Raw genomic sequence first — 13,527 nt, 5'->3', positions numbered from 1 at the left:
AGCAAAAATGTTACAGCGAACTTCTTTCTGGGTTATTTTTGCTCTGAGCAACATCCCTATGAAAAGGCACTGGTGCTGTAGCATCTGACAGCAGCGCAGTCCTAATTTTGTCCCAGTTTTTAAGTGAACTGAAGTGACTTTCTGTTAACTGCTCACTGACAGACCTGTGTCTATAAAAACGGACATTTCTTGGATGGTCTGAGTGTGTACAGAAGTAAAGATGCACTGGAGCTGCTTCTTATTACTGAAGTCAGCAATTGAGTTTTATGCTTTAAAGTATATGTTATCCTTACAGGATAATTCTACTTTTAAAAATTCCGTCTCAAACAGAACACGGTGTGATTAACATTTTAAAAAATCCCCTCTTTCAGCAGTGGTTATTCTAACTGGGAGAAACACGAGTATTTTACAGTTTCTATTTAAAAAAACAACAAAGATATTTAAAGTACCGCCTTTCGGAGAGGAAACAAGCTGACTTTCCTGTGCAGGGCAGTGCACAATCTGCTTGCACAATAAGGTCACGCTAAGGGGAACGTATTTGCAGAGTTTCTGCTTCCTGCCACAGAGGAAGCTGACACAAAGAGGAGGCCTTTTTTAGCATAGTCTTAGGGCTATAGTTGTCCTTTTTTTTTGTTTAAGACAAGCATGCAAAAAAATTTTCTTTGCAACAGATGAAAGCGGCGGTTTCACTGCGGTGAGCTTTGGAAAGGCCAAAATGTGTGAGCGTAGCTGTTGAGCAGGAGGAAGTGAAGACTGGTGAATGATACGCTTCTGCAAAGAAATCACGTTGTGTAGAAAAGCATTCACTGAGCAACCCTTGGAAAATGTTGCTGATCTCTATTCCCTTCCACTGTTTTTCTTTGGAGAGCGTAACTTCCCTTTTGAGCGGCCTTTTGGAGATGTTGGCACGTAGGTTACCGTTTCTCCACCTCCAGGTTTCCGTGTGAGCATGTCATTTTTTTCCTCGAATTTCCATAGTGCAGGTTGCCATCTCTTTGGCAGTCACTGCGTGACCGAAGGCCTGCAAATTCTGCAGGTCTCTCAGAATCTGTTTGAGGAGGGGAGCTGTATCTGGCTCTACTGGCTGTGTTCCTCTGAAGGCAGAGGGTTTGGTGTGGACTCCTGCAAGTCCGCCATCCCACACATGCCTTCTGAACGTAATTCTGCTTCTCAGCTTTAGAAGAGCAGTCACTTCGACTGATTTTTAAGAAACATGAATTCTTTTTTTTCTTTTTCCCATGCACTTGCTTAGTTAGTGCTCTAGGTAGTTAGTTCCTCCTTTGTAGAGCGGGTCTGGTTGCAGTGAGGGGAGGACCAGGGCCTGCTGTCTCACAGTTCTACATCTGGTGTTGCTGTGCATCGCCCACAGAACAGGTTCTGGGCCTGTGCTCACGAAGTGACATCCCCTCTTCACCTGGTGCTTTTTCTCAGCAGGAACCCTTAAAAAAGACCTGTTGTCACTGGTGCAGGTTATAGGGAGGGTGCGCAAATGGAGGTACAGGTTATAGGTTCTGTACTGGTCCCACAGAGGATGGGCAGTTGGCTCAATGTCATCTACAAATGGACTATTTTTATGAATTACCTGCAGACAAAGTTTTGTAAAATGGAGCAGAGGGTAGCTTTCTTTGTTTGATTGGAAACTTTATGACGAGTATTTCCCTGTTCACTTGCTGCTGGTGGGATTTTATCTGCCTTGTTTCTTTTGATGATGAGCAAGCAGAAACTAAGCATTTTGACAGAGAGGACTGTGTTTACTTCGGGCAGAGAAACCCTCCAATCAGTGTGTCACTTAATGCGACTCAAACATATCCATTGGGATGTAAGTGGGATCGCTGCATTTGCACTGCTGGCTTAATTCACTGTTGTTTCCCAGAGCAGCAGTCCTGTCTTAATGTGCACTTCTGCCTTCTCGGTGCTTTATACACACAAGATATTCACTTATCACTCTTTAATATTGATAAGAATTAACTTCCTCTTCTGGTTATTCCTTTCTTTCTGCAGAGGGAAAACCGCAGGCTCCAAGAAGCTAGCATGAGGCTGGAGCAGGAGAACGATGACCTTGCCCATGAGCTTGTAACAAGCAAAATTGCCTTACGGAATGACCTGGACCAGGTAATGGAAATCTGACACGGAGATGGGTCCAAGCTCCAGCTTAGCAATGCCAGTTTTAGGAGCCCTGTTGTGTGCTCAAGTAAAAGCATAAATACAAAATTAAAAGCATTATTATCTGTACCCATGCTTGCCTTTCTAGTTGCAGTCAGAAAGCCGTATCTCCACGTGGACGCAGGTGTAGGCATACACACTGGTGTATTTCCAACACTGATCGCACTTTCTCTGTTGTGGTTTGTTTTATAAAATGCTAGCATCTTTTAGGCAGGTGCCAGAGAATGAACACGTACTTGAAAAAGGTGTCATATACTCCCTGAAAGGCTGATGTCAAGGGAAGTTACCTTGCAGAACCTCTGCTACCTTACATGGGTTTATTTTTTTTACGGTAGTTCCATGGCAACAAAAATTAGATGGGCATCCATTGATAACTGCTTGTTTCCTCTGAAGACTGAAGCATAGAGAGGCACTTTCAGAGCTTGTTAAGTCAGAGATGACTGTCAGAGAACTACACGTGCAACCCTCCTCTTTCTGGAGTGTTCTATGCACTATTGACAAATTCCTTAACAACTATTATTAAGGTTTGTTATTATTTATTATTAAGACAGGAGGGCCACGCTGTAACACCCCTCATGATTGGTGTCTTGCTTAGTGAAAGCTGTAGTGCCTCTTGTAATTTAAAATCTTTTCCTGCAAGAGCCTCTCAATTTGATTTTCAGTGGTTATTTGGCTATCTCTATCTAACCTCAGAATTGTAAACGTAATTGATCATAGCAGTGCAATTTCTCTTTCTGTTTAGTTAGACCCTTGACAGCTAGGCCCTACTGATCTCGATTCACATGGTTCTAAAAGTCTGAGCCATCTAGATGAGCGAGTACAAGCAGATAACTGCATTGTGTGGTGGAGTGGACGTGCTGGTGTAAAGGCCAAAAACAGCGCATCAAGGTGCTCTGACTTCCCCAGGAATAACAGCTTTATCTGCTTCTGCCCCTGCTGTTTTCTGAAGTCTCATGACAAAGCTGCTGAGCGTGTGCCTTTGCCTGTCCTGTTCTTTGCTCTCCTCCATTTTAGCAGTGTTTCTGTCGATGAAAGGGACTCCATGGAGCTATCCCACGCCCCACCTCAGGTCAGCAGCACTGAAAGAAAAGCTTTGCTCCTCACTTGCAACGAGAGGTGACACTGTGCACCACTGCAGGTGCTTGGAGAACCTGGAATAATCACATAAAAGGAGAAAAGAATTTTAACTATTCCTTGAAAGAATGTCTTTAGCAGGTCTTCATGAAAAATACCTTTGTCATTCTCTAGTTCCTTTGTTCTAAGACATCAACCTTATCACTTGTTTGTTCCTTCAGGGCTTGTTTTTCCTTTCTCCCATACAGCCACATACACACAGTAAGCAATGCAGGAATCCTCAATCCATCACTTCAGCCAAGGCCTGCTACCCACAGTCACCACCAGCTCCCTCCCTAGGAATTGACCCTGTGGCAGCAGATAAGCTGATACCACTGGCAGTGTAGAAAAACAAAGTGCAAGTCAGAGACAAGCTCTTTACTGTTTTTTGTTGCTTGTGATGCCATTTTCTCTCTTACATTTTCAGCAAAGTCAGTATAACTTGACAGTGGTCGTAGCCTGTTCTGCCATGTAGTTACTGAGCAGAAGCGGTGCGATGCAGTGTGCATCTGCCGGCTGGGGAAGCCAACAGACTATATCCAGGCCCTGAAAAATACATTTCTCTCCTGGTGATCGATCTGGTGATCAGTGAGGGCAGTGCTCACAAATCCCAAAGCATTCCCAGTGTATTTCTCCATGAGCTCGGCTCTTCAAAGAAAGGAGAAAATTCGTATTTTCCAGTACGCACACTGTATCAAGTTTCTCCAGGAGGTACTTGTTTGCACTGATAAACAGACCTATTTATCTGGTGGTTCACTTTGTCTCTACGACTTGCCTGAGCTCTGGCACGTGGTAAGGCACAGAGCAGGCCCCTGGCCTTTTCTGCAATATGCAGAGTCACGCAGCAGCTGAACCATGCTGCCCTCACTTGGATTCATATTGCTGCCAACAAAAAGCACTGTATGTATCGTTTGTATTAGGATGTGTGACCTGTGCTTACCTGTCACCTGCGCACGGATAACGTCTGGCAAAAGGGTCATTTTGCACAGTTTTTGAAGCACAAAGAAAGAACTTAGAAAGCGGCTACTTGAAAAGGGAATGTCATTTACAAACTAGGTAGGGTGAACCATCTGAGGTCAGGAAGGAGCAACTCTAGATCCTGGATCCATAGAACTTGTGAGATATATACATCAGTGCACTTGCAGTGGCACAGATAACGTGGTTTACACCAGTGCTTCTCATTCTAGGCTGAAGACAAAGCGGATGTTCTGAACAAGGAGCTTCTCCTGACCAAACAGAAACTAGTGGAGACTGAGGAAGAGAAACGGAAGCAGGAAGAGGAAACTGCTCAGGTAAGGCCTTCTCCAATCTTACCCATTTAGCTGGATGCAAGCAAAGGGTTCGTCGGAAAAGCAGGGATGAACCGAAGTTACAGGAGGGATTTTTGTCTTCAAAATGCAGTGGCAATTAAAAATTCAAAGTGCCAGGCTAAAAGTGTGTGTTTTGGTTTCTTTCAGTGTTCTCCTGAGGCTGCCAGGTTCTGTATTTACTACATAGAAGGCAATGGAGGCCTTCTTCCTACTGAAAGGGCTCATAATGTTTAGTGCTTCTTAACAGTGGAGGAATGAGTTAGCTGTATTTCGATGCAATATCAGTGACTACACAGACTTTTTTTCTCCTATTACAGAGATGAGTGATAGTGCTGAGAGATTCTTCTCCCTGTTCCAATTCCAGCCAACCAACCTGTCTGCCCTAACCTCTTGTCACCCACCTGGTCATCTTTTATGTTCTCTGAACCATGCTATGCTATTTGGCAGAGAGAATCTCTTCAACAGTGATACACTGTATGACAGTATAGACTTCTGGGTTATAGTAGGTATTTGCATAAGAAATAAATCAGACTTTTTGCCGTTCTCCAGAACTGGAAATTGGTAACAAAAAGGTGTAGGAATGTGAACACAGGCAGACTTGGAGAGAACAATTTGATGATGCATTTCGAGAACTTCTTTCAGTGTGCTGTGTAACTTCTCTCCTTCAATTCCTAGCTGAAGGAAGTCTTCAGGAAGCAACTGGAGAAGGCAGAATCTGAGATTAAGAAAACCACAGCTATTATTGCAGACTATAAACAGGTAACGTTCTGTAGAGACGCTTCCTCATATTTATTTGTAAGCTGTTTTTTTCAACCCCTTCTGAGAGCTGAATTGTCAGAGTTGCACATCTCATCCTTTATATAAACATTAAAAAACTTTTAAAAAACCATGACACTTAAGGCTTTCAGAAAGCTTTATAATTTGTGATGCATCTTTTTGTGGATTTCCTAATAGTCTGTTGACTTAGGGAATCGAAAAGAAACTTTAAGCTATTTCTAGTACTGCAGAATGATTTTTATGTATTTGTTTGGTTTTGCTGTGTGACACAAAGCAAGGTAAACATTATAAACGAGGTGATCTGTAAAGGATTCTGGTCCCCGTGTTCAGGTTCTGTATCAAATACTGCTGTTTTTAAGTCTTAGTTATCACCAGCAGTGAATTTGTTAAGGGGAAACGCATGTATCTAAGTGAGGCAGAATTTAAGAAACGTTTGCTTTAAAATAATTATTGCTAAAAAGCACAGGTTATATTTTAGTAAAGTGCATTTCATCTAAGAAAGTGCTTTCTCTCCTCCAGATTTGTTCCCAGCTGAGTACCAGGCTGGAAAAACAACAGGCAGCCAGTAAAGATGAACTGGAAGTTGTCAAGGTGAGACTGATGCTTCTCCATATGGGATGGTTTTAATGCAAGCATTGCTAAACGCCAGCGATACAGAACAAAATGTGAATTGAAGCTGATTCTAACAACAGTGACACCCACCCAGCTGCACTGACAGCTCCCATGTGCTTTTCATGAGATGTAAACAATTAAGACGTTTATTAGATTAGAGCTCTGAAACTGAAGGGCATGTAGATTTTCTTGTAGAAATGTATGCTTTTGCATACAGTGTAGAGAGGCTGCATTTACTCAGACGTTTCCATGAAATGTAAACAAGAGATGGCTCTCTAGAGGAGAAAGCCTGCTGCTACTTGGGTGTGCATAGCAGGGGGGATCAGAATTACTATTGCAACACTGTTTGTACTTGGATTTCTGCACTTGCTTGCTATGAAAGTTAAGCAGTATAGTTTTATGAAATGGCACAGCTTGGGCCATCCCCAGAATTTCATTAGCAGTTCCTCTCTGTTCTCTAAATCCCATCTCTAGTATCTGCACTAGTGGTAGGCATTTCCTGATCAGGTAATAATTCCATCCCTCTGTTTTGTCACTGCTAAGTAGGCAGAATCATTTTCTCTCCGTCGTAACGTCTAGTGGTTTCCTTAGTACTCAAACTGAACCTGATTTGTTGCTTTTTAGTGGCAATTTTTATCTGTTACTCACCCAAAGATATACTACTATTGATGTTCCTATCATTTGCTGAAATAGTTCAATATTCTGTGTTTGTTTGCCAACCCAGAGCAGCTGCGCTACATCTTCAGCCATGAGTCCCTGGTTCACCTCACCAGGCAGCATGAAAACCTTACGACTGTGTGTCAGATGTTGTCAGCGAGAAAGGCTGACTGCTTGCTTCTGGAAACACAGAAAAGCTGGCTGGCTTTCTTGAAAATAACAAAATCTGTACGAATTTGATCGAGTGCTTTTATGGAAGAAAGTCCCTAGTCTGTAATTTATTCTGAATTGTGCTGACACAATAACTGTAAAATACGACAAAGCTTTGGTAGCAAGAAGGTTTGAGTAATTCTCACTGAGGAGTAAAGTCTTTGTGCTTAAACAGAGCATGCTAAGTAGGTTTTAAGGTTTTTTTTTATATTTTGTTCATGAAGTTATCAACCTCTTTCAATGTGAAGCGTGAAAGTAGCTTTCTGGCTATTTCAGGGTAAAGTGATGGCCTGCAAACACTGCAGTGAGATTTTCAGTAAGGAGGGGACCCTGAAGCTGCCCGCTCTAAGCCTGGACAATAAAGGCTTAGAAATAGATGATGAGAAGGATGCACTGAAGAAGCAGCTGAGAGAGATGGAGCTGGAACTTGCACAGACCAAACTGCAGCTTGTGGAAGCCAAGTGCAAAATTCAGGTATGTGGAATCCAAGGACTGCAGGGCAGTCTCCCTGAACCAGAATAATGGCAGATACCTGTACCACTGTGTGAATGTGAACTTCCAGAATCCTGTGATTGGACAGAGTCCTTAAAAAGACGGGGAAAAAAAGGGAAAAAAAAGAGATTCTCATTTGTATATCTAAATATCATCTGCTGTTCCGGTGATTTTAATCCATCTTTTCTCCCCAGTGCCTGGGAGGTTGCAAGGAAAGTTAGATTGCAGGGACTGAGTCTGAAGACGTTTTCTTTTTTTGTTTGTTTGTTTTAATTGTTTTTGATCAATTCTGACTATTCTGCTTTCTTAGGAGCTGGAGCACCAGAGGGGAGCCCTTATGAATGAAATCCAAGCTGCCAAAAACTCTTGGTTTAGCAAAACCCTGAACTCTATCAAAACTGCCACAGGCACACAGCCACCGCAGCAGCCTCAGCCGTCCCTGCCACCCAAGGAGGGCAGCACATAGTTCCAGCCAGACCTAACACAAGAGCACAAAGAACAACACAGCTGAAACCCTGGGGGATTCTTCCAGTGGTCTCTCCTCTCGGGTAAAGGACAAAAGGCAGGAGTGCAGGCTTGAAGTGAAAGTCGTCAGTGTTTTTCATTCATTCTGATGTGACCCTTTTCAAAGAGGGTAAAAATAATATTGTTTTATGTTGAGTTCCTACTTCCCAAACTGCCTTGCTGAAAGCCACGTTCCGATACCTTCATACTTTTACACTTCATTTTATATGACTAGGTGTTAAAATGAATAAATAATTCAAAACTAGCTCTTTAATACATGACTAATTACTCAGAATTATTTTTATCTTGCGTAGAAGGTTTTTTCTTCTGGAAGAGGAGGAGAGAGAGAATGTCAAATGTAAAGTACTGCAGCATCACCTCCTCCCAGAAAGCACAGTGTAACAAGTACTAGCGTGTGTGCGGGTGTCTAGGATAACTCATGCCCTGGGGCCATCTCAGAAGTTTATGGCAGTGACTGCGTCCTGCAGAGAAGCACTTTTTGTAAAGCTGAGGCAGGGATAGCCTTGTGCTCTCTTGGCACAGTTGTTCATGAGCTTCCCCACGAATTTCATCGTTGCTTGGGTTGGTTTTCCTTCAGAAATGCAAGTTGTGCAGTTCTTCGTAGCACTGAGTAGCACTGTTGTTTAAAGGTTATTTGCAACCGAACTGGAACTTAACAAAGTTACCTAGTTCCCCTTTTTTATTTCATGTTTATGCTGAGAACTCCAAGAAGTCATTCCTTCCACTGGGAGAAAGGGAAAACTGTTGGAAATTTATTTGCTTAGCGGAGAAGCAGAGGAAAGACCTTGCATAGATTTGACCTTCTGTAAATCCTGTGCAACAAAGCAGAGCTGTTATGAATGCAATTAACAGAAACCTTTCCCTGCATCTGTTTGCAAATTTTGAATTTGACACAGAAACGAGGTATCAGATAAAAACCCAAAAGGCTTTTTGCTGCACTGATGAATAAAACATCACAGAAGCAGGATCTGTTTGCCATAAATATTTGGCTAGGAAATGCTATGTTGGTATTACTTACTTTATAAAAACAAACATTTCCAAGTGAAATACAGAAGTTAGACTTTTCCCATGGGATAGACTTCTCTGATGACTCCCAGACCTGTCTGGTTGTTTGATATCTCTGAGGTAAGAAAACGCAAGTGTTTGTTTTGACCGAACATAAAGTGTTTATAGAAAGACTTATTTCATGGAAAATTAAACTATTGCTTGACCTGATGGAGTATTTTTTTAATTATACCTCTCATGTCTATAAAATGGTCTCGCAGGTAAATATCGCTGCTGAACAAAAGGTTGTGTAGTAATTGTTCCATTTACAACACTGTTCCAGGTGTATCAGTTCTGTTTCGACTTGGTTGGTGGGTTGTTGTTTTTTTTTAATCCGAAGGAATGCCATATCTTGTCAGTTTTGTATAATAAAATCTAATGATACTCATCTCGTGCTTTGTTGTCAAGCAAAATCGTGAATTACTTCAAACAGGGTAGGACAAATTTAGTGCTTGTCTGTGCCAAGGGAATGATTTGGAAAAGATGGTCGCCTGTTTGAAGCAGAGATCAACATATAATCGCTGTCCTGACACAAAGATCCTGCAACAAAATTCTCTCTTCTAAGAGGTAGCAGTTAAAAAATGTTAGCATTTTTCAAAGTACCTGCAAGCGATCATCCGGAAACCTTAACGTTGTGAGGGGGGGAGAAATAAAGAGGGGAAGAGCAGAAGGGATCTATTCTGCAAATAGGAGAAAAATACACTTTCTTGCTAATAATATTTTACGTAGATGTTTCCATTGTGTGGGTTATTTAAACCTAGCGTTACTCATTCACTTGTCGGTACCATTTCACGCTTGGTATCAACGGCATAAAAATGTGGAAGTGACATTTGAGAATAGCTGGTGAGCGTTTACTTGTTACGTTTGAGAGTCCTGTGCTGACGAGTGACGCTGACGGTTTGACAAGTGTCCAAATCTCTTAAATATATCTTAAATCACACTTACGGGTCAATCTGAAGCCTTGATTGGAAACATGCCGTCATAAGAAAGAAAAAAATGGCTAAGACTGTAATTCCCCGAGCAGCCATGCTCACGTAACAGCTCACTTACCCACTCCCTGCTGTACAGTCATGTCCCTGTCCTTGGTATGGCACTTACTGCAGACAAACTGAATTTTAACAAATGTGTGGGGGTATTTTTCTGCCATTTAGTCTTCTGACAAGTCAGTACATTACATCGTGTCAGTGGGTCCAGTGAGAGTGAGTGGATGAGGGGGGAAATGGGAGTGGTGCTCCCACAGTTTATCGAAAAGGAATTAAGTAGGCTTCTGAGTTTTATGCAGCTAGGTTTGACACAACGTCATCTTTCTCAGTGTAGTAGCTTTCTTACTTTGGAAGTTGAATTTCTGTGACAAAACCATGTTTGCTCCTGCTAGCCATGATGATTTCAAAGCACTGTCAGAGAGAAACCGGCTTACCTTGTACCTCTCGCATCCGCAAATGTTGTTTCAGAAGGCAGTGAGTGGCTGACCTATCCACTTTTGGTAATGCTATAAAGGCAGTAAACGACTTCCACCTTCCATCTGTACATCCCAGTTAGTGTTTGTAGCAGTGGCATTTGGAAGAGTAATATTTATAGGTGGAAACTGTTTTCTCAAAAGTACTGAAAAAGTAAGAAAAGAGGCTCTGTGGCCACTTTGATGAATGTGGCTCTTGTGGCCATCTTGATGAATAAGCATAGTTATATTCAGAAACAAAGAAAGTAGCAAAACTGCAGGATTCAACCGGGAAAGCTGAAACTCAGCCTGCTGACTGTGCGTGTTACTGAGATACTTTCTTGTGAGGAAAAAGAAAATCTGGCTTTTAATTAGTCCTTTCAGCAGTCGGTGACAGTAGCTGCTGGAGATGCTCATATTCCAGGGCCACCGATCTGTCAGGGGTGGCTGGCTCAATCTTGAGATTTTTGGCAGGAAATATCAAACTTACGTTCATGTGGCACTGGGACATAGCTCTTAAGACTGGAGTGATTAATTGTATTTTTTTTTTTCCTGATTCAATCTCAAACCACGTGTCCATTTACAAAATTCAAGTTACTTTCAAGACAGCTTTATGGAACTAGATCTGATTTTTAAATTTTATTGAGAATGCACACCTCTGAAATGAAGCCTTTACTTTGATTAGGGACAAGCCTCCACAGAATGGTTTTAGTACAACTGTTTTATCTTGTTGGATTCAAACTGCTCCTGAGATGCCCACTTTAAAAAGAAGTGTTTACTTTGCCTATAACATTTATAGGGTAAATGAAGCAAGGTACTTACATGGTACATCTGTGATCTAGTCTCATCTTTGTGGCTCAATACCACAAAAAGCGATAGCACTTACTTTAACAAATCCTAAATGTACCTAGAGAGACTTAAAAACAAGAAAATGAAGATATGATGGGTGGCTTTAATCCAAGAAACTGCAAAATCCCTAAGTCTGTAGGCTTTAATATTTAGTGAAACCGGTATTGGGAAAGGTTGTCAGCCACGTAGTCGGTATTGACAGCTGACAAATAAATCCTTGCCTTGCCCATTAATTAGTACATTCTATAAGTTGCTACAGCTAAGTTACATGCCAGATAAGCAATTCTTTTTCTTGTTAGACATTTTAAAGAACTTTTTTGTTGAGCCTTAATTTTTTTTTCCTACAGCAGACGCTTACACCTCTGCTATTGTGTGAAAAACAACGCAGAATAAAGACAGCAATTTACAACAGGAGAGGGAGCTCGAACATCAGGAACAGAAATAATTCAGCCCTCTGAGAAATCATGAAGTATGCCATTGACTTCAGTGTCACAGTATCACTCACTGACTGAACGTGGCACTTGGAGTTATAGAAAAATCGTAATTACTGGCATTAAAACTTAAAAACCACACGAGAAATTGATGCGTTCTTCACAGGAAACAGGACTGTTCCCATCTTTGTTTTAAGTAGTTGCAGTGAAATCCATGGAACTACTTGTATGTGTGGGAGAATTATACCTCTTAGGCTGATTTACTGTTAGACTCAGGGATAATTGGCATACTTCTACATGATCTAGTAAGCCTAAATACCTTTGGCATTGAAACCAGAAACTCTCTTGTCTTACAATGCTGGTTTTCTTCCAGCTGCTATAGAGAAAACCTTACTGTATGTCATTCTGGTTGAGCAGCATGCCTGTGTTACAGCTAAACGCTGCAGAACGGGCTGTTGCTCAAACAGCTGGCTGCACGAGATATGCAATGCCACGTATACCCAGTGCTGTGGGTACACACGGCACCAAGGCATCACGTTGTTCTTTCAAATGCAAAGGCTTGAACTAAATTCTATTTATTTCCATCTATTACACTACTATCCTACTGGGAGCTGTCCCATTACCTCCTTCCAAGTAACAATACCAAGGGGAGACACAACGAAGCACTGATTTTTGGACCTTTCAAAATAGATTATGTCTACATCACTGCAGCCTTTAAAACTGGGCTAATCCATAGGTGAATTTAGGGAAATTCAAAGAATTTGGATTTGGATGACTAATTGTCAGCATTGATCAAGATCCTGTCTTTCTCAACTCAGAAGTCTGCACGATTTGTTTCAGGATCATGACTTAAGACGTACAGGTTAATCCTCCAGGAATACAGGGCTCTCCACTTCTCCTGGATTCCAACTGCTTTGCTACTGAATGTATTTCATGCTATTTTTACCTGGAAAAAAAAAAAAAAAAAGATATGGGTAGAGAATTAGAACATTACTTCCTCTTATTTTCTTATTCAGTGGGACTTGCTTTTATTTAACCTGTAAAGGAATGTATATGTATCTTTGGAAAACTATATCTTATATATAGAATAATATATAGGAAACTGAATCCCAAGGAGATAAATACAGCAAAAGGATCGAGTATCGTGGATTTCATTTGTGATTTGATACCACCAGAATCCTGGGCTGTACTAATTTCCTTCCAGTTTCTCTTATTTTTGTATTTTATATAATACATGGGTGCTACTATCAATGCGAACAAAAGCATATGTTCTCAGCTTTTTCTCCAGATCCCAAGGCCATCCTTCCAGTAATTCCTAGGGACACAGTGGTACCAGTACCACCTTCCAAAGCCGTACCGTGAGCTCTCTTGAGCTTTGGGAACTGTTGCTTTTCTGTGTAAGAGGATTCTCTGGCATATTCACACAAGGAAAAGGTTAGCGGTGCAGAAAAGGATCCAATCAAGTATAATTCTGAACCAGAGCCCTCAGTGTCTGCCATTCAAGGTGGCTTCACATCAGCACTTTGAAAGTAGGGAGCACCTTCAAAGTGCCGATTACCAATGAAATTTTCCAGGTTTTTAGCTGCACTTGTTATCTGGGTGTGTCCCACGTTCATAAAACATGCTTTGCTAGAGAGAATTAGGAAGAAAGAGCATCACAGTGCTGTGAGACTTTTGAGAACAGTTCCATACTGCCAGTTCTTGTGTAACAAATCCATGTATTATATAAAGTATGATACAGAAATATAAGTGTAACGCTTGTTATTCAAAGTGCAATTTAATGTACATGGTCACAACAAATGTTTACTTTTCTAATTGTTACAGAATTGTTTGGATCAGTACCTTGTTATCATTGTGTGAACGATGCCTTGTAAAATAAATGGAAATGCAAACAAAATGAGAATAAGGT

General features: G+C 41.4%; 1 protein-coding gene across 10 annotated transcripts in view; it reads left to right on the top strand.

The window, feature by feature from the left end:
* RABGAP1L (RAB GTPase activating protein 1 like) overlaps positions 1-13,515 on the top strand; it is a 208,717-nt gene extending 195,202 nt beyond the window's left edge. For all 10 annotated transcript variants that reach the window (XM_021404053.1, XM_021404052.1, XM_021404048.1 and 7 more), the window contains 6 exons: positions 2,002-2,112; positions 4,464-4,568; positions 5,262-5,345; positions 5,883-5,954; positions 7,119-7,316; positions 7,645-13,515. In XM_021404053.1, the coding sequence (XP_021259728.1) occupies positions 2,002-2,112; positions 4,464-4,568; positions 5,262-5,345; positions 5,883-5,954; positions 7,119-7,316; positions 7,645-7,800 (726 nt within the window). In that variant the 3' untranslated portion in view covers positions 7,801-13,515. The remainder of the gene's footprint in view (positions 1-2,001; positions 2,113-4,463; positions 4,569-5,261; positions 5,346-5,882; positions 5,955-7,118; positions 7,317-7,644) is intronic.

Source organism: Numida meleagris, chromosome 7, assembly GCF_002078875.1.
Source record: "Numida meleagris isolate 19003 breed g44 Domestic line chromosome 7, NumMel1.0, whole genome shotgun sequence".
Taxonomy (NCBI): Eukaryota; Metazoa; Chordata; class Aves; order Galliformes; family Numididae; genus Numida; species Numida meleagris.
This window is presented reverse-complemented; position numbering and strand designations above follow the sequence as displayed.